This window comes from Oncorhynchus mykiss, chromosome 7 (assembly GCF_057628025.1).
Source record: "Oncorhynchus mykiss isolate SJ-2025 chromosome 7, ASM5762802v1, whole genome shotgun sequence".
Classification (NCBI taxonomy): Eukaryota; Metazoa; Chordata; class Actinopteri; order Salmoniformes; family Salmonidae; genus Oncorhynchus; species Oncorhynchus mykiss.
In genome coordinates, this window is record NC_143028.1 from 56,691,829 (window position 1) to 56,713,498 (window position 21,670).

Sequence of the window (21,670 nt, forward strand, 5' to 3'; positions counted from 1 at the left end):
ATACACCTTAACCAAATACATTTAAACTCAGTTTTTCACAATTCCTGACATTTAATCCTAATTAAAATTCCCTGTCTTAGGTCAGTTAAGATCACCACTTTATTTTAAGAGTGTAAAATGTCAGAATAATAGTAGAGAATTATTTCTTTCAGCTTTTATTTCTTTCATCACATTCTCAGTGGGTCAGAAGTTTACATACACTCAATTAGTATTTGGTACATTGCCTTTAAATTGCTTAACTTGGGTCAAACATTTCGGGAACCTTCCACAAGCTTCCCACAATAAGTTGGGTGAATTGTGGCCCATTCCTCCTGACAGAGCTGGTGTAACTGAGTCAGGTTTGTAAGGCATCCTTGCTTGCACATGCTTTTTCAGTTCTGCCCACAAATTTTCTATAGGATTGAGGTCAGGGCTTTGTGATGGCCACTCCAATACCTTGACTTTGTTGTCCTTAAGCCATTTTGCCACAACTTTGGAAGAATGCTTGGGGTCATTGTCCATTTGGAAGACCCATTTGCGACCAAGCTTTAACTTCCTGACTGATGTCTTGAGATGTTGCTTCAATATATCCACATGATTTTCTTTCCTCATGATGCCATCTATTTTGTGAAGTGCACCAGTCTCTCCTGCAGCAAAGCACCCCCACAACATGATGCTGCCACCCCCGTCTCACGGTTGAGATGGTGTTCTTCGGCTTGCAAGCCTCCCCCTTTTTCCTCCATGACCAAAGCAATGGTCATTATGGCCAAACAGTTCTATTTCTGTTTCATCAGACCAGAGGACATTTCTCCAAAAACTACAAACTTTGTCCCCATGTGCAGTTGCAAACCTTAGTCTGTATTTTTTATGTCGGTTTTGGAGCAGTGGCTTCTTCCTTGCTGAGCGGCCTTTCAGATTATGTCGATATACAGTATGACTCGTTTTACTGTGGATATAGATACTTTTGTACCTGTTTCCTCCAGCATCTTCACAAGCTCCTTTGCTGTTGTTGTGGGATTGATTTGTACTTTTCGCACCAAAGTACGTTCATCTCTAGGAGACAGAACGCGTTTCCTTCCTGAGCGGTATGACGGCTGCATGGTACCATGGTGTTTATACTTGCGTACTATTGTTTGTACAGATGAACGGGTACCTTCAGGCATTTTGAAATTGCTTCCAAGGATGAACCAGACGTGTGCAGGTCTACAATGTTTTTTTCTGAAGTCTTGGCTGATTTCTTTTGATTTTCCCATGATGTCAAGCAAATAGGCACAGAGTTTGAGGGTAGGCCTTGAAATACATCCACAGGTACACCTCCAATTGACTCAAATGATGTCAATTAGCCTATCAGAAGCTTCTAAAGCCATGACATAATTTTCTGTAATTTTCCAAGCTGTTTAAAGGCACAATCAACTTAGTGTATGTAAACTTCTGACCCACTGGAATTGTGATACAGTGAATTATAAGTGATATAATCTCTCTGTAAACAATTGTTGGAAAAATTACTTGTGTCATGCACAAAGTAGATGTCCTAACCGACTTGCCAAAACTATAGTTTGTTAACAAGAAATTTGTGGAGTGGTTGAAAAACGAGTTGTGATGACTCCAACCTAAGCGTATGTAAACTTCCGACTTCAACTACATGTGTGTGTGTGACTATGGATCATTGCAGAGTAGACATTCTAATCCGCGTGTGTGTGTCAGGATTGCGGTGTTCTCTGTGACGGTGTTCTATGATGAGAGGATTGTGGTTGTGGCAGAGCAGAGGCCAGATGCCAGTGAGGAGGACAGCTTCCAGTGGATGAGCCGAGTACTGCAGGTAGCTAACCCCCCTACAAACACCTCTTTCTTGGTACATTCCAAAACAAACACCACTGTTTTCAATGTACAGGGAAGTTGTCTAACTAAGGAGTGTTGTGTATGTGTGTGTGTGTGTCCATTGTCCAGGCCATTGACAGTATCCACCAGGTGGGTCTGTACAGCCTAGCCCTGGTACCTGCCAACACGTTACCCAAGACCCACCTGGGAGGGATCCACATCTTTGAGACCAAGCAGAACTTCCTGGACGGCAACCTGCACCCCTGTAACATCCTCATGTGCCCCCATACCTGTGTCACCAACCTCCCCAAACCACGGCAGAAACAGCCAGGTACAGTAGGCTCAGTTCAGGGGATCATACAGCAAAACTTAGCAATTGATTTGGCTTACAGTTACCATGTCTTTTGAGCCAGGGACTGTTTATCTGATTGTAAATATGCATTCTCATTTTCACATATTCTCTCTCTCTCTCTCTCTCTCTTTAGTGGGTGTGGGTCCAGCCTCCATCATGGTGGGGAACCTGGTAGCAGGGAAGAGGATAGCCCAGGCAGCAGGCAGGGATCTGGGAATGATTGAGGACCAGGACCTGGTCAGGAAGGTAGGACCACCTCATGACCTCTCTCATCTCACCAGTTAGAAAGGATCCACATGCACGTTGGACCATAGCAGGGTAGGGACGATAGCGGTAGCTGGCACTAATAACCTGGTGGTAGCCAACACTACTAACAATGGCATGCCGACTCACGGTCAGTATGCTGTTGGGCTGCCAGCGGCATAATACTACCATATTGGTTGCCACCAGTGGTCCAATAAGTGTTTACTAGCTATTTAGTTGGACAGGACAAGATGGCTGGTAAACCATGTGGGCAACATGATGCATTCTCTCCTCTCCTCTGCCCTAATGCACCCATCTCTCTGGATCTATATAGCTCCGTATGTGGCCTACTATCATGGTAAGAGCTACTGCCCCCTCTAACTCTGTAACACCCTGGTCCTACCTTTGCTTCTGTCTGGAATGTGCTGTACAGTGAAGCTCCAAATGTGAATGGAGCCATTCTTCAGTTGCACACACAGATCTTTCTATGGATGCAAGTTCTGGCAAGATGTGAGCTCTTGCATGGTGTCAGAAGTAATGCTCGGAATCTGCATGTGCCAATGTATTATTCAGTTTTCTGTTATTTTTCTGGATCACAGCACAGTTATGGTGACAATCTGTCGGCATACCTCTTAATGCCACCTGATGCCACATGCCTTCCATTGCCCTCCATCACCTCTGAATGTTCAAAATAGTACACGTATACACAAACACACACTAGCAACTCGCATGCCCCTCCAACTTGAGGAGCTGTCCTTTTCAGCCATGTGTTTCCTGTGTTTGAGGGGTGCAAAATCCACTTGTCACTTAAATATCGTTAGATTGTGATTGCCTTCATTTTACTCCTGTGACTCTTTCATTTTCACTTTCTTGCTTGTGCCTGACGTTTTTTCCCTTTAACATTACGACTGTATAAATGTTTGTAATCAAACAGTCAAACACCCCCCCGGTAATGGCTGAAATGGGCTCAATGGAATACATTGTCTTTCCGTTGCATCTATAAGAACACTAAAGCTTTGTCTGGGATTTAATGCCTCGTCTCAACCCTTACATCACAAGAAAGAGAAGAAAGATCACTTTTGATTTGATGGGTGTTCATTTTTAGGGAATTTAAAAAAGTTATAATTTAATATTGTTGAAATGTTTACAAATGAGGTGAACTTAAATGAAAGCAACTTCCAAAAATGAACACAGATTGTAGTGATGTTATGTCTGATCTCGCAAACAATGTAAAGTATGTGTAGATAGGTGTCATCTAGAGGCTTGTTGGTTTTTAATCCGAGGGTATCCTGCTATTGACACACTTGTTGAATTATGCAACAGAACGTGACTACAGTAATTCATGAGACAGTGGAGACAGCACAGTTGAGTGTAGTCCTAAATAGAGCAAGTTTGTGGAGGTAGCAGCCCTATTCCACCCCTTTATGTTCATGTTTTCAGATGGATTCATGCAAATCGGGCACATCACATTTTCTTTCTTTTAACACAAAATTTAAAATAAAATAGCATTAGAAAATGTGTATATATGAGTAGATTCTAGAAAATGTATATATGAGTAGATTCTAGAAAATGTATATATGAGTAGATTCTAGAAAATGTATATATGAGTAGATTCTAGAAAATGTATATATGAGTAGATTCTAGAAAATGTATATATGAGTGCATTCTAAGAAATAAAAGTGACATTTGACAATAAGTTGAATACCTGAATTCCCACCAAACTCCCTGAACTAAAATATTTATGTGCTATAATTTAGTCTATCTGATTATTTAAAACATTTTTTTTTTAAATGTGTAGTATCTTTATCCATTGTCCAACTGTTGCATTTATTAGAATATTTTTTGTTGTTGTTGATGACTGTTGCTACACACACACACACACAGGCCTTGCTGATCTGCAGAGTTGTGTGGACTCAGAGGAAGTCTCTGGCAAGCCATCTTCCAGACATCCAGACATTCACATCTCCTCTTTATGTGCTTTGCTTTCTCTCCCCAATGGATCTCTCCCAATCATTGCTGTTAGCTACAACTGAAATCAGTTCATTATTTTAAGAAGTAGTTTGGCTAATGCTGCATGTTCTAAATTGTCCATTTGCTTGTTGATTTGCCAATGGGAGTGACAGTTTCCTTCCTCCTGGTAGAAAAGCTGCTTACGGAGGACATTTTGGCTCCAGGGTTATTTACTGCTGAGTGACTGTATTGACCATCTTCATGACCTTAGACTTAACTTAAGAGAATGAACTTGAGGAAATTAAAGTTCTATCGAGTTCCTCCCATCAGCAAAATAAAACTTCTATTATATTTCTTTGTGGTTATTTTGGCATAACTTGATATCAATTTATTATAATGTAAAAAATCTTGTTGGTATAAAATTGATATCCATATTGACATGATTGCTATGGAATGAACTTTGACCCTCTTCTCTCCTCAGCACCAGTTCCTGTCCGAGGCTCTACAGTGGAGGGCACAGACTGATCCAGACCACTGTCTCTATGTGCTGCTCAATGCAAAGGTAGCACTCTCACACTTATAGACTCACTCTCACACAGACAATAAACAGAACCCCCTGCCCATATACAGTTGGGCCCAGTTGTAAATAAAGCCCTTTTCCCTACCCTCTCTAACTCCTGTGCTTCAGGGTCTAGTTGTATCCACAGCAACGTGTGTGCAGCTGCACAAGCGGGCGGAGAAGATTGCAGCGGCTCTCACAGAGAAAGGCAGCGTCAACACCGGAAACAACGTGGTGCTACTCTACCCTCCTGGTGGGTCCTTCCGTCTGTCCGTCCGCCTGTCTCTGTTTGTCCATCTGTCATACTGGCACTGATACTGGCATAGTCATACCCATTCAGGATGACTTACAGTTATCGTCACTATCTCGTTCTGTCTCTCACTCTAGGTATTGATCTGATAGCCTCTTTCTATGGCTGCCTGTATGCTGGCTGTGTTCCTGTCACTGTCAGACCTCCTCACCCACAGAACCTGGCAGCCACACTGCCCACTGTCCGCATGATCATTGACGTAAGTGTGTATGTGTGCTATCTTTTGATCACCTGAGTGTATGAGGTTGGGTGCTATTTTATGAGCATGGTGTTTGGGTGTCATTATTTTGGTCTTCCTAGAGTAGGAAGTTGGAACCATATTTTTCTACAAACTAACATGTTGTTTGTGGTGCCTCTGTCTGTCCCCAGGTCAGTAAAGCTGCCTGTATCCTCACCACTCAGAACCTCATGAGGATCCTGCGCTCCAAAGAGGCTGCTGCCACTGTGAACATTAAAACATGGCCGACAATCATAGACACAGGTACCATAGAACAGGGGTTCTAAAACAAGGTGTCACAGGGGACCCCTTTTGTGATGGCAAATTCATCAGGGACACCCTCATCAGAACACAACTCAAATGAGATAAAAATAGCATACAAGGAGTTTTACTATGACTTCAGCAGTGCATGGCCAGACGAACAATTGCATTTTCTGGGAAGGAACATTTTAAAGGGCAGCCTATTGACATCAGAGAATTTTCGCAGTTTTCAAGCTACTTTCTGCATGTCTACACATTTTGTCATGGGGCACAGAGATGTTTTGTTGTTGCTGCTTTAAAGAGTAACTTTCATGGGAAAAACATAACTTTCTTTTTTAATCAGATGTTTTAGGCTTAGTTATAGTGAAACATGTCAAGTCCTCATTTTGACAGCGTAGCAAAAGTGATATATTTTGGTCTTTTAGTAGTAAATCTAGCTCTTTTTTGTCCCTAGCGATTCAAATATAGCATTGAAATGCTGATGTAGAAGCGCTTTGAGAATGTGCCTATATGTCATCAAGGGAGGCGTTCAGTATGAAAGACACTCCCTTCTAGATAAGCTGGGTGGTACCACCTCAAGGCTAACTATAAAAGTAGGTGACAGCGTAACTTGTTTGGCAATGGTCTTGATAAGTGGAGTGTGCCAATATATTTAGCATGGTGCTTCCATATCTCAACTACTGACATTACACAAAATACTAAAGGCAGTAAGGCACATTTCAGCATATGAACAAATTCTATGTTTTTGCTTTCCGTTTCATACACATCTATGTGCTTTTACAAAGAGACAAAAAAAACATGTAGGATATGAGGTTCATACGTTTAGATTCATAGCTACCTCTATCATAACAGGAAATAGATGACAATGGTAGTCATGTCAGCTGGTTGTAGTTTCTCCCAACTACTATGACTGGTGGTGCAGTCTGCTAAGACAGTTGGTTGGCTCATAGTTCAATGGTTGTGAGTTCTAATCCCACATGGGGCAGATGTTTTTTTCTATTTTTTTTATCCTTAATTTACAGTATTCATCCTGTGCCCACATGTCTAATTCTGAAAAGTGAAAGCATACCTGTGAGAGGGCTCGCCCTGGTAGTAGTTGTAGGTTTTTATACAGTACCCAAGACCAATCTGAGTTCATTTGCAATAGATGTCAGGAACTCCACGCCTTACCACTGTGAGCTAACTGTCCAGAGTTGTATTTGCTCGCGATGCATATAGTTTTATCAGAGCGTGCCAGTGGACTTTTAGTAAGAAAGGGTTGGGATCAGGTACAACTATGTTTACCCACCCCCAAAATTAATATTTATGAGCAATATCCCAACCCACAAATTCTCACCTGATTTTAATTTATATTTTTTATTTGAAGGGGTTGGGCAAAGGCTGAATTTGGGGTTGAGAGATACCTTGAAAGGTAATATCCTGCAATTCCACACATTTTGCTATGAGGCTAGGTGAACTTTGCTTAGATAACAGAGCATTTGTTTTTTAAAAATCTGTCATTTTGGGTATTACAATAAGTATTGAGTTGAAAAATATAGAATTGGAATGCTGTGGATACCAATATCCCTGTGAGCCTCCTATGCCCATGTTGCCCAGGGTTAAAAACATAAATTGTAGATAAATCATATCACATTGTATTACACCCTCTAAACTTATTTCATGGATCCCTTTTCCAACATTTGTTTAATCTGTCGTTGCTAGTAATATTCATTTGTATTTATTTTTGTTAAAAAAAATATATATACAGTGAAGAAGACCCCTTCCCTTTTTCTAAATGTTGCTACGTTACAGCCTTATTTTAAAACACAATACCCCATAATGACAAATGTATTACAAGTACACAAGTATTCAGACCCTTTGCTATGAGACTCGAAATTGAGCTCAGGTCCATCCTGTTTCCATTGATCATCCATGAGATGTTTCTACAACTTGATTGGAGTACACCTGTGGTAAATTCAGTTGATTGGACATGATTTGGAAAGGCACACACCTCTCTATATAAGGTCCCACAGTCTTCCTACAACAGCTGGCTGCCCAGCCAAACTGAGCAATCGGGTGAGAAGGGCCTTGGTCAGGGAGGTGACCAAGAACCCTGTGGTTATTCTGACAGAGTTCCTCTGTGGGGATGGGAGAACCTTCCAGAAGGACAACCATCTCTGTAACACTCCACCAATCAGGCCTTCATGGTAGAGTGACCAGACGGAAGCCACTCCTCAGTGACAGGCACATGAGTGGCGCAGCGGTCTAAGGCACTGCATCTCAGTGCTAGAGGCGTCACTACAGACCCTGTTTAGATTCCAGGCTGTATCACAACTGGGCGTGATTGGGAGTTCCATAGGGTGGCGCACAATTGGCCCAGCGTCGTTAGAGTTTGGCCGGGGTAGGCCGTCATTGTAAAACATCATTTGTTCTTAACTGACTTGCCTAGTTAAGCTGTCTTCAAAGCAATGGGTGGCAACTTAGAATCTCATATAAAATATATTTTTATTTGTTTTACACTTTTTTGGTTACTACATGATTCCAAATGTGTTATTTCATAGTTTTGTTGTATTCACTATTATTCTACAATGTAGAAAATAGCAAAGAAATACAGCAATAACCTTGACTCAGTAGGTGTGTCCAAACTTTTGGCTGGTACTGTATATATTTATTTATTTTGAGATCTGGCTGCAGACCCCCTGCAGTACCGCCGCACCCCACTTCGAGAACCCTTGCCATGGGTCTTACATACAGTACATACCTGACCATAGAATCTGAGCCAGAGAAACTCAACCTTGTTGTGCATGTTCTCTTCTTCCAGATGACCTCCCTCGCCGTAGACCCCCAATGATCTATAAGCCCCCCACGGCAGAGATGATTGCCTATCTGGACTTCAGTGTGTCTACCACAGGCATGCTCACCGGGGTCAAGGTAAGGTCACCCACAGGAGGCTACTGATTGGTCTCAATACTCTAAAAAAGCCCCAGATAGTTTGCAAACTTGGTGGCCCATGAGCGGCCTGCCATTGGCAAAGTCAGTAGCCAACAGCTAATTTTGCTCCTCTGATTTACAGTGGGCCAATGGTGGTAGCCATAACCATGACTTTACCCGTTGATTCTGCTTCTCTTATTGGTTGTTTCTTTGTGATGCGTGTGCGTGTGTGTGTGTGTGTGTGTGTGTGTGTGTGTGTGTGTGTGTTTCTGTCCATCAGATATCCCATGCGGCAGTCAGTGCTCTGTGTCGCTCCATCAAGCTGCAGTGTGAACTCTACTCCTCACGCCAAATAGCCATCTGCCTAGACCCTTACTGTGGCCTGGGCTTTGTACTGTGGTGTCTCGCAAGGTCACACACACACACAGGGTATCTTTATCTCTCTCTCATACAAACATTTTGAACTCATACCTTCTATTGTTTCCTGTGTGTAGTGTGTACTCAGGGCACCAGTCCATCCTAATCCCTCCTCTGGAATTGGAAAGCTGTCTGCCCCTGTGGCTGAGCACCCTGAGCCAGTACCGGATCAGAGACACCTTCTGCTCCTACTCTGTCATGGAGCTCTGCACCAAGGGGATAGGCACGCAGACAGAGATACTCAAAGTGAGTATAACACACACACACACACACACACACACACACACACACACACACACACACACACACACACACACACATATACACACACACACACATATACACACACACACACACACACACACATATACACACACACACACACACATGTACATGCTAACTCACCGTCTCCCTCTTTTTCCCTCCAGGCGCGGGGGCTGAACCTGTCATGTGTGAGGAGCTGTGTGGTGATAGCAGAGGAGCGTCCTCGTCTGGCCCTCACCATGTCCTTCTCCAAGTTGTTTAAAGACCTGGGCCTCTCACCCCGCGCTGTCAGCACAGCCTTCGGATCCAGGGTCAACCTTGCCATTTGCATGCAGGTACTCAACCAGTTAGAACCGTTACTCTACCAGCTAGAACAAGTTCTGTGAGGAGGTACTAGGCAACAGGGAATTTCATTTTTTATTGAACCTTTATTTAACTACAAAAGTCAGTTAAGAACCCATTCTTATTTACAATGACAACCTACAAGATGGAAGCAAAAACTAATTTGTTTGGAAATATACTTTTATTAATGGCTAAAGGAAAACAAATGTTTTGATGGCCATGGCCAATGTTCCAATGATCTGTGGTTGAACCTTAACTCATGTTGGTTGATGCATTGACCAGTGTCTCCCTGAACTGGAGGTTAGAGACTTCTGTTTACTGTACATAACATACATGTAAATAGAGGCCTCTGAGGGTTGTCTGCCTTAGTCCAGGTCAGTTAGTACATCAGGACCTTCCTGTGTGTCTCATTAATGACTGATCCAAGTTTTCAGTCAGGTTGTCTGTGTTTTTCAGGGCACCACTGGACCGGACACCTCCACTGTGTATGTGGACATGAAGTCCCTCCGTCATGACAGGTGAGAACATGTAGACCCTAGTGGTATGTTTTATGTATGAGCAGCTTTGATGCCGAGGAAGACATTTTTTACAGTATTGAGTTCACCATCACAATGTGCTTTCATTTTCTATCTCAGAGTGAGGCTGGTGGAGAGAGGAGCCCCTCAGAGTCTCCCTCTGATGGAGTCTGGCAAAGTAAGTCTCCCATGATGGATCCACACACATTAAATGCCCTTTGGCTCAGATACAAGATGTGTTGTTGTGTGAGTTTGTTGGTCACCATGTATGACTCTCTTTAGATCTTACCAGGAGTCAGGGTGATCATCGTGAACCCAGAGACCAGGGGACCTCTAGGAGATTCCCATCTAGGAGAGGTGAGAGGAGATAGAACGCTAATATTAGAGTGAAAATGGCAACATGTGGGATAGAGAAAAGGATGGGAAATATGCAGGGTATAATTAGGAAAAAGCCCTATCAATCCCAGCCCTATCAATAACCAAGTTCTCCTCACACATAACTCTCCTATTCCATCCCTAATTCTACCTTGTCCCCTCCTCTGCTCTCTGTCAGATCTGGATCAACAGCCCTCACAGTGCCAGTGGCTACTATGCCATCTATGGAGAGGAGAGCCTGCAGGCCGACCACTTCAACACCAAGCTGAGCTTCGGAGATCCCACGACCCTGTGGGCCAGGACTGGCTACCTGGGCTTCGTCAAGAGGACTGAGCTACTGGATGCCGCTGGGGGTCAGTGGCTGGGCCTGGTCAGGGCTATGTAGGCTAACGCTAATGGCTAACATGAAAAGGGATGGCTATGGATGCTAATGTTCTTATTTAGTGTTTTTATTTTTTTGCAATACTAAAACACACACATACAAACGCCAGCATACAAACATCACCCTGCCCAGACCCCCCTGCTCACACCCCCGTCCATCTCCAGCACACGCATCACTCTCTGCTACATGGCCTCAAGTGGCACCATTTTTATTTATCTTCATTGCCCACACACTTTTAACATTTAGATAATCAAGTGTTTGACCTTTCCATTGTGTTAACGTTGGAGGATTGGTTGATTTTCCAGTTTTAAAGTATACGTTTTTCAAGTTGATTGACGAGAAAAGTATTGTCCAACCCATCAGGCACCCTCATGTGCCATGTCTTGAAATATACAGACAGACAGATTAAAAGTAAATGTACATTGTAATACTTTTGGACTTAATAGCATTCCCAGAAGGCATGGATTATTGAGTCATTGTTAGTTTTACACTTCAGACATTTGTATTTATTAGGGATCAAATCACATTTTATTTGTCACATTTTATTTGTCACATGCGCCGAATACAACAGGTAAGACCTTACAGTCAAATGCTTAATTTAAAGCCCTTAACCAACAATTCAGTTTTAAGAAAATACAAAACACATTACATAAAAAACAGTACATCATATAACATCCCTACACCACCACATATCCACAACACAAAATGTTCAAAACCACCATACAAAAATATCATAATGCTTGCTTATGCATGTGTCTGGACTGTAAAGAGACCTCTGGTGGCATGTTTTGTGGGGTATGCATGAGTGTCCGAGCTGTGTGCTAGTATTTTAAAAACAGACAGCTAGGTACATTCAGCTTGTCAACACCTCTTACAAAAAACACTTTGAGCCATGAGAGATTGACATACATGCCATTAATGTTAGCTCTCCGTGTACTTTTAAGGGCCAGCCATGCTGCCCTGTTCAGAGCCAACTGCAATTTTCCCAAGTCCTTCTTTGTGGTACCTGACCACACGACTGAACAGTAGTCTAGGTGTGACAAAACTAGGGCCTGTAGGACCTGCCTTGTTGATAGTGCTGTTAAGAATTCAGAGCAGCGCTTTATTATGGCCAGACTTCTCCCCATCTTAGCTACTGTTGTATCAATATGTTTTGACCATGACAGTTTACAATCCAGGGTAACCAAGCAGTTTAATCACCTCAACTTGCTCAATTTCCACATATTTCATTATGAGACATAGTTGAGGTTTAGGGTTTAGTGAATTATTTGTCCCAAATAACCTTTTCAGCAAACTTAACATGTGTAAGTGTATTCAACAACTGAGATTCAACAACTGAGACATGTGACTAACATAAATGGAATAATGTGTCCCTGAACAAAGGGGGGGGGGGGGGGGGGGGGTCAAAATCAAAAGTAATAGTCAGTATCTGGTGTGGCCACCAGCTGCATTAAGTACTGCAGTGCATCTCCTCATCATGGACTGCACCAGATTTGCCAGTTCTTGTTGTGAGATGTTACCCCACTCTTCCACCAAGAAACCTGCAAGTTCCCGGACATTTCTGGGGGGGGAATGACCCTAGCCCTCACCCTCCGATCCAACAGGTCCCAGACGTGCTCAATGGGTTTGAGATCTGGGCTCTTCGCTGGCTATGGCAGAACACTGACATTCCTGACTTGCAGGAAATCACGCACAGAAAGAGCAGTATTGCTGGTGGCATTGTCATGCTAGAGTGTCATGTCAGGATGAGCCTGCAGGAAGGGTACCACATGAGGGAGGAGGATGTCTTCCCTGTAACGCACAGCGTTGAGATTGCCTGCAATGACAAGAAGCTCAGTCCGATGATGCTGTGACACACTGTCCCAGACCATGACGGACCCTCCACCTCCTTGATCCCGCTCCAGAGTACAGGCCTCAGCGTAACGCTATTTTTTTCTACGATAAACGCAAATCCGACCATCACCCCTGGTGAGACAAAACCGCGACTCATCAGTGAAGAGCACTTTGCCAGTCCTGTCTGGTCCAGCGACGGTGGGTTTGTGCCCATGTTGCCAGTGATGTCTGGTGAGGACCTGCCTTACAACAGGCCAACAAGCCCTCAGTCCAGCCTCTCTCAGCCTATTGCAGACAGTCTGAGCACTGATGGAGGGATTGTGCGCTCCTGGTGAGGACGGTCAGCTGTCCATCCTGTCTCCCTGTAGCGTTGTCTTAGGTGTCTCACAGTACGGACATTGGAATTCATTGCCCTGACCACATCTGCAGTCCTCATGCCTCCTTGCAGCATGCCTAAGGCAAGTTCACGCAGATGAGCAGGGAAACCTGGGCATCTTTCTTTTGATGTTTTTCAGAGTCAGTAGAAAGGTCTCTTTAGTGTCTTAAGTTTTCATAACTGTGACCTTAATTGCCTACCGTCTGTAAGCTGTTAGTGTCTTAACGACCGTTCCACAGGTGTATGTTCATTAATTGTTTATGGTTCATTGAACAAGCATGGGAAACAGTGTTTAAACCCTTTACAATGAAGATCTGAAGTTATTTGGATTTTTACGAATTATCTTTGAAAGACGGTCCTGAAAAAGGGACGTTTCTTTTTTTGCTGAGTTTGTGTTGCCACCCTATGGTCACGCACTACTCCTAAAGCAAATTTAGACACTAACAGCTTACAGACGGTAGGCAATTAAGGTCACAGTTATGAAAACTTAGGACACTAAATAGGCCTTTCTGTGTAACTTGTTCAGTTTATGTCTCAGTTGTTGAATCTTGTTATGTTCATACAAATATTTGCACATTAAGTTTGCTGAAAATAAACGCAGTTGACAGTGAGAGGACGTTTATTTTTTTGCTGAGTTTATGAATATCCTTTTCTGACTCAAATAGGATTCCCTCAAGATTGTTCTGATTTTCAAAAGATTTCAAATAGAAATTTGGTGATACGAAACTTTTAAGTTGCATGTATTTAAAAATATCTACATTGGTCAGTCCAAAATTGCTTTTTAATTCTGTCGTGGAAATAAATGTATTTCCTATTACCAAGTTTTCTATGGCGACCAAGTTATCGGTAAATTCTGAAACACTATCCAAGGATTGTTCCATAGGGATGTGTTTTTACGGAGTGATATTGGTTCTTGTAGAATCAGTTTCATTTTCTTTTATATTGCTGTTCATTTCCAAAGCTTTATCCTTTGAAAATAGACACGTGAAAAAACTCTGGGGATGAGCATGTGCATCTTCATTATGTACCCATTCTTCCTCCTTTGTGCATTTAACTATATGTCACAAGTAAATGCCTTGGGTGGAGAGATGATACAATTGCAAGTCTGGAAGGTTAAAACTACTGTCAGAGAATGAAAAGGAAAGTTTTACATCTTCAAGTTTTATTTTCCAATATGAAGTCTGTTATGACCGAGCATACTTTTTAAAGGATGTCTTTGGTGGGGTAATTGGTATTACTGAGAATAAATATAAAAACTTTAGGAGCCATGCCTGTCAAGACTCAGGAGAAGATCCAGAAGCAGACAGTTTCAAAGTAACAAAAGTTTATTACAAAACAGGGGAGCAGGCAAACTGCAGGTCAAGGGCAGGCAGAAGTCAGTAATCCAGGGTGGTGTGACAGGGTACAGAACGGCAGGCAGGCTCAGGGTCAGGGCAGGCAGAATGGTCAAAACCGGGAAAACTAGAGAAAGACAGGAGCATGGGGGAAACGCTGTTAGGCTTGACGAAACAAAATGAACTGGCAACAGACAGAGAACACGGGTATAAATACACTGGGGATAATGAGGAAGATGGGCGACACATGGAGGGGGGTGGAAACGAGCACAAAGACAGGTGAAACAGATCAGGGTGTGACACATGCCATTCTGAGGGTAATTCTACCTGTAAGATTTATGGGAAGTTTGTTCCATTTAATAGGTATGCTTTCAAATGGTTAAGTAATGGTATTAAGTTATATTTATATATTTGTTTTTTGTTGTCACTTAAGCATCCTACGTGTTTATTTTTCATGGTCCACTTAAAGGATTGCTGTAGATAATAAGTATTATTTTTTTATTTTTCCTATTAACATTTATTTATTTATTTTTTGGTTTATATTTAAGTTTAGTTTATATTAATGTTTAGCGATACTGATACCTGTTACGTTTGCGTCCTGTCTAATTCTTTCTCCAAGCGCTTCAAATGCCACTGCAAACAGGTGGGAGAGAGGACATCCCTGTCTTGTGCCTATTTATAATGCAATTTCTTCAGATAATGTATTATTTGTGAATATTTTGATTTTAGGACATTTATATAATATATATAATATTTATTATTACAGCTGGAAAGTTTAAATCTTCCTACGTTTTTAATAGAAAAGGTCTTTCAAGATGGTAGAAAGCCTTTTCGGCATCAACAGACATTGATAAATCTAAATCTTGTTTTTTTGCATATTGTATAAAACTGAAACATGTATTTGTAAGTGTCTTTTTAATTAACCTTTTTTGATATGTATCAAGTCTGGTAAGTCTTTTGCCATTCTGTTGCTTATAAGCTTGGTTATTTTATTGTCACAATTTATTAAACTTATGGGTCTGTAATCAGCAGGGGTCTCTCCAGATTTTCCTGGTTTTAATATAACTGAAATAACTGTTTGATACATGGAACTAGGAAGCACTAAATTGAGTAACATGTTGCTATAGATGCTAATGCTAATAGATAACATGAAAAGGGAGATATAGGGATCCGATCTATCCCACCATTCCCAGTTTTCAATATTGTTTGCCCCTCTTTGTCTGTCTCCCTATCTGTGGTCAGATCGTCATGACGCCCTGTTTGTGGTGGGTTCCCTGGATGAGACTCTGGAGCTGAGGGGGCTGCGCTACCACCCTATCGACATCGAGACATCTGTGTCCCGGGCTCACCGCAGCATTGCAGAGAGGTCAGAACACTGGGGGGTCCCAGGAGACCTTACTATTGACCATTTGGTTGGTCTGTTTTCATAATTGTGTGTGTACGTGCGCATGTATCTTAGTCTGACATTTGATTATAACCCCTTTCTCTCCTCTCACTCTGTGTCCCCAATACAGTGCGGTATTCACATGGACCAACCTACTGGTGGTGGTGGCTGAACTGAGTGGCTCAGAGCAGGATGCCCTGGACCTGGTGCCCCTGGTCACCAATGTGGTGCTGGAGGAGCACCACCTCATTGTGGGCGTGGTGGTCATCGTGGACCCGGGGGTCATACCCATCAACTCCAGGGGGGAGAAACAACGCATGCACCTACGGGACTCCTTCCTGGCTGACCAACTGGACCCCATCTATGTGGCCTATAATATGTGAAGGGCCAGGGGGGCAGGCTGGTTATTGTATGATGGAAGAGATTCTGGCTGGTGGAAGAAAGTGGTTTGGACCAACCTACTCCACAGACAGACAATGCATATTGTACCACAAGGTGGTACAACTTGACTGTACTTGACTTGACTGTACTGTTGACCTTGACTGTACTGACCCTTGGGGAAACCACAGCTCTTTTTGGGGTGCACGATGTTCAGATCTTAGCTATTTTGCATTCCAGGTCTGCTGGATTTGAAGGGGGCACTCTGTTGTGTTTTCAGACGTGTGTTTGAAAAAATGAAAGAAAAAAAAAAATATATATATATATATATATATATATTCACACCCGGACAGAGTGAGTGTGTCTACACCAAACACAGCTGTTCAACTGGAACTGGGTGGGAAGAGAACTCTAATCTCGCCACAACCCCTATAACCCTCCTGCCAAATCAAACACCTCAACTGGCCCTCTATTTGCACAGAGTGTCGGGGAGTATTAAGGTGCTGAAGTCAATCTTAACTCTCCCCACTCCTCCACAATCCAATCATCGGTGGGTTATTGTGAGGGGCCATGGGATGAGGACTTCCTGTCTCTGGTGACATCATTTTCTGTGGTTGAGTGATGTGTACAAATGCATCCATTATAACTGTTTCTCCTCCCAAAGCTTTCCAGGTCTTACCCAGTCCTTGTTTTCTTTTTCTTATCTTTGACTTATTCTAAATTGCCATATTTGTACTGTATTCACGCACACATTCACAGAAACTCACACCGGTGCTTGCTTCACCCTGTAGTGGCCTCTTATCCGTGCACTTTGAGGCAGGGGGTTATGAAGGATGTGTGAAGGTATGTTAGAACACTAATGAACATATTAGCTAGACCAATCATCAGCTGTTGATTTAATTTATTCTGTCAGTCATCATGTACTGTACTTACATCATAGGTTTATTGCTTGAAGTTTTACAAAGGCAAAATATGAAATGGAACACATTCTCACCTTTCTTGAATTACGTTTACTTCCTGCCTTATAAAACTTTGCCCATGCAACTTTTGTTTTTCTCCATTGCTGTTCTTCCAGTTCATAACTGTTTGTGTTATTGGGGTGAGAATCTTGATTGATATCCAAAGGGATGTTTTGAGTAGAAGCTAGAGGCCATTTACTGTACTGAACCCATCAAGACCTCTGTAGTTTCGATAAACTGTATAGATATTATTTTTTAAAATGTGTGCATAAATGTGAAAAAAACCTCAACTCATCCCTCTCACGTGATGGTTGTCTGGATAGCTAACATAGTTGTGAGCAGATGGTAGCAAAATAATATTGTACATAAGAATTTAACACTAATCTTGCACTTTCTCCAAAAATATTATATTTTTTCATGATCCAATTATGCACATTCCTCGTGTTCAAGGAGCATATTAATTGTGAGGAATACTTTTTGAGGAATCACTAGGTATTAGCAGAAAGGAACTAGCTAATAGGGTCAGGAGTTTCCCCAGGTCAGGTCCCATCTGGCTCGAAGGACCATGAAAACAACGCCACCATGAATAAGGTTGTCAGGGATTTGTACGGTCAGGGATAACTACTGCCCCCAACCAGAGATTGCTTTGATGTTATGAGCTTGGGGAGAATGATTAAACCAATATAAATTACTGTTGTTTTGTGTAAAAATAAAATAAGATCTTGTTTTTTTTCTATGAACCATCGATAAAAGGGATTAGATGCAGGGCACTTTTCACTGACTGTCCTAGGCTGAGTGATTTAAGAATGTGAGCGAGAGAATATGGCAATGCAACATTTTGCATATGAAAAGGTTGCCAATTAGCATAATAGGACTGTAATATTCAATGTAATCAAACATTGGCCACTGTCATAGTGGCCAGGTTTGAAAATTTAGTCCTATTCAACTTTAAATCACTAGAACCTGTTTTTCCCCCTGTAAACTTAAATTGCTTTTGTAAACGTCAATATTTTATTAGCATTTAAAGATAGGCACAGTCCTGTGGATGAAATAGGAGGACAACAGCCACGAGTTTAGCTTTTGTTATGTTCTCCTCCCCACACACAATTTGTAGCACCCTGGGAAAAGCTCTCATTTACTCTAATCTTTAGAAGTTTTCACATTTATTACAATATTGTATGCTCCTTTCTTTTATGTGCTCCTCAGAAAATTATGTTTTATTCTTGCAGTGGTATAGGAGTCCATGGTGAACTATTAATTTTAATTCTCTAACATGTAAATAGTATTTTTATTTATATATATATATATATAACCGTTCAAAAGTTTTTGGTCGCTTAGCAATGTCCTTGTTTTTGAAAGAAAAGCTCATTTTTTGTCCATTTAAAATAACATAATTGATCAGAAATACAGTGTAAACATTGTTAATGTTGTAAATGACTATTGTAGCTGGAAACGGCAGGTTTTTAATGGAATATCTACATAGGCCCATTATCAGCCACCATCACTTCTGTGTTCCAATGGCACGTTGTGTTAGGTAATTCAAGTTTTTAATTTTAAAACGCTGATTGATCATCAGAAAACCCTTTTGCAATTATGTTAGCACAGCTGAAAACTGTTGTTCTAATTAAAGAAGCAATCAAACTGTCCTTCTTTAGACTAGTTGAGTATCTGGAGCATTAGCATTTGTGGGTTCGATTACAGGCTCAAAATGGCCTGAATCTCATCAGTCTATTCTTGTTCTGAGAAATTAAGGCTATTCCATGTGAGAAATTGCCAAGAAACTGAATATCTCATACAACGCTGTGCACTACTCCCTTCACAGATTAGTGCAAACTAGCTCTAACCAGAATAGAAAGAGGAGTGGGAGGCCCTGGTGCACAACTGAGCAAGAGGACAAGTACATTAGAGTGTCTAGTCCGCAACTGGCAGCTTCATTATATAGTACCCGCAAAACACCAGTCAACAGTGAAGAGGCGACTCCGGGATGCTTGCTTTCTAGGCAGAGTTGCAAAGAAAAAGCCATATCTCAGACTGGCCAATAAAAATGAAATATTAAGATGGGCAAAAGAACACAGACACTGGAAAGAGGAAGATTGGGAAAAAAGTGTTATGGACAGACTAATCTAAATTTGAGGTGTTCGGATCACAAAGAAGAACATTCGTGAGATGCAGAAAAAATGAAAAGATGCTGGAGGATTGCTTGACGCCATCTGTCAAGCATGGTAGAGACAGTGTGATAGTCTGGGGGTGCTTTGTAGGTGGTAAAGTGGGAGATTTGTCCTCTTGCTTTATGCCAGCAGCATACCACCCTGCATACCACTGCTGGCTTGCTTCTGAAGCTAAGCAGGTCAGTTCCTGGATGGGAGACCAGATGCTGCTGGAAGTGGTGTTGGAGGGCCAATAGGAGGCACTCTTTCCTCTGGTCTAAAAAAATATCCCAATCCCCCAGGGCAGTGATTGGGGACACTGCCCTGTGTAGGGTGCTGTCTTTCGGACGGAACGTTAAACGGGTGTCCTGACTCTCTGAGGTCATTAAATTGTATGATGGCACTTATTGTACGAGTAGGGGTGTTAACCCTGGTGTCTTGGCTAAATTCCCAATCTGGCCCTCAAACCATCACAGTCACCTAATAATCCTCAATTTACAATTGGCTCATTAATCCCCCTCCTCTCCCCTGTAACTATTCCCCAGGTTGTTGCTGCAAATGATAATGTGTTCTCTGTCAATTTACCTGGTAAAATAACAGATAAATAAAAAATTGTAAAGGGGATCTTGAAGAAGGAAGGCTATCACTCCATTTTGCAACGCCATGCCATACCCTGTGAACGGCGCTTAATTGGAGCCAATTTCCTCCTACAACAGGACAATGACCCAAAGCACAGCTCCAAGCTATGCAAGAACTATTTAGGGAAGAAGCAGTCAGCTGGTATTTTGTCAATAATGGAGTGGCCAGCACAGTCACCGGATCTCAACCCTATTGAGTTGTTGTGGGAGCAGCTTGACCGTATGGTATGTAAAAAGTGCCCATCAAACCAATCCAACTTGTGGGAGGTGCTTCAAGAAGCATGGGGTGAAATCTCTTCAGATTACCTCAAAAATATTGACAACTAGAATGCCAAAGGTCTGCTAGGCTGTAATTGCTGCAAATGGAGGATTCTTTGACGAAAGCAAAGTTTGAAGGACACAATTATTATTTCATTTAAAAATCAATATTTATCATCTTGACTATATTTCCAATTCATTTCGCAACTCATTTCATGTATGTTTTCATGGAAAACAAGGACATTTCTAAGTGACCCCAAACTTTTGAATGGTAGTGTATATATCTTAAATATGTGAGAGGTGTGAATGGGGTTGGTCTATATTTAACATTCAGTCATGTTGAACAACACTGCTTAAAAGCTTGAAAAGAAGATGCATTTTATTTTGTCATAATGTATGAATAAGAACACTGTGTGAAGATTGAACTAATTGCAGTACTGCACTGTACCAGAGATGTGTGAGTTAAACAATTGTCCCCCTTGTGCTGTTCAATTACAATGTTTAGAGAGATGAGATGGTTGCCATTTGATTTGAACCTATCCATGCAGAAAAACAAAACCAGTGACAAGTTATAGTGCCATATCCTGCCTTTAAATGTACGTTAAAAGTTCACTGTTGATTGTCTGCATGACTCGGAGACCAAGCAACATTAGGCATCAGATTCAAGTGAAGTTAGGCATCAGATTTTTGGGAGACATTTGAAAGAACAATAGTTGGCTACTCTGACAACAGGGAAGGAAGGACTAGGTGGTCCCCCGGTGCAGTCTGTGAATAATACTCCCCATGTTTTGGATGTTTTTCCCAGGACTTGCTTGTCATTACTGCTAAGACTGCAAACATTAAGAAGAGTAAAAGGGGAGTTACTTAGTGCTGAAATCCATCTATGACAGGGAGGTCAATAAGGGCTTCCTCTTCTCTCTGCTCCTGCTCTCTCCAAAATAGTTTTTTAACACTATGCAATCAATGGCCATGCAGTTTAACCCCAATTCTTACACAGGCTGGGGGAAATGTATTTTGTAATAAATATACAAAGAACGAGGTCTTAAGTTTGACTAGTGATATTGTACATATAGCACTACACACATCTCTTTATCTGAGTTAAATCAATACTTTGTGTATGCACTCCTGGTATGCTATGTATGTATATACATTATTTGGTTAATAATAGTAAAAAGAAAATGTCAATTAAAAACAGGTATGTGATGGGGATGATCCAATCATGATTTTGTTGTGGTCTGGGGTAATTTGGCTCATGATATATTTTAGAAATAAAGACTTGCTGATATTGTATTATATTACCCTTTCCCCATTATTTTCACTCGTTTAGATTTGGCAGCAAATAATGATTTCTAGTGAATGTTTGGTTCATTGTTCAAGGACATTACTCATGGTTATGGGTGGGTGACCAGATTTGCTAAAGGTTCTGTCTAACATTTTGTTGATAATTTCAACTATTGAAATAATATTAT

The 21,670-nt window shown here is 41.7% G+C and overlaps 1 protein-coding gene across 11 annotated transcripts in view; it reads left to right on the forward strand.

Moving 5' to 3' along the window:
• The window catches only part of LOC110528174 (disco-interacting protein 2 homolog B-A), an 88,047-nt gene extending 66,551 nt beyond the window's left edge, over positions 1-21,496 (forward strand). For 6 of the 11 annotated variants that reach the window (XM_090241391.1, XM_021610013.3, XM_021610010.3 and 3 more), the window contains 18 exons: positions 1,684-1,798; positions 1,927-2,128; positions 2,283-2,395; positions 2,727-2,750; positions 4,824-4,904; positions 5,031-5,154; positions 5,289-5,410; positions 5,581-5,692; positions 8,490-8,599; positions 8,880-9,010; positions 9,094-9,262; positions 9,445-9,615; positions 10,079-10,140; positions 10,258-10,315; positions 10,420-10,494; positions 10,691-10,865; positions 15,680-15,803; positions 15,952-21,496. In XM_090241391.1, the coding sequence (XP_090097517.1) occupies positions 1,684-1,798; positions 1,927-2,128; positions 2,283-2,395; positions 2,727-2,750; positions 4,824-4,904; positions 5,031-5,154; positions 5,289-5,410; positions 5,581-5,692; positions 8,490-8,599; positions 8,880-9,010; positions 9,094-9,262; positions 9,445-9,615; positions 10,079-10,140; positions 10,258-10,315; positions 10,420-10,494; positions 10,691-10,865; positions 15,680-15,803; positions 15,952-16,204 (2,221 nt within the window). In that variant the 3' untranslated portion in view covers positions 16,205-21,496. The remainder of the gene's footprint in view (positions 1-1,683; positions 1,799-1,926; positions 2,129-2,282; positions 2,396-2,726; positions 2,751-4,823; positions 4,905-5,030; positions 5,155-5,288; positions 5,411-5,580; positions 5,693-8,489; positions 8,600-8,879; positions 9,011-9,093; positions 9,263-9,444; positions 9,616-10,078; positions 10,141-10,257; positions 10,316-10,419; positions 10,495-10,690; positions 10,866-15,679; positions 15,804-15,951) is intronic. The other 5 variants (XM_090241392.1, XM_021610014.3, XM_021610012.3 and 2 more) reach the window with 1 other exon arrangement.
• Positions 21,497-21,670: the final 174 nt, after the last annotated feature.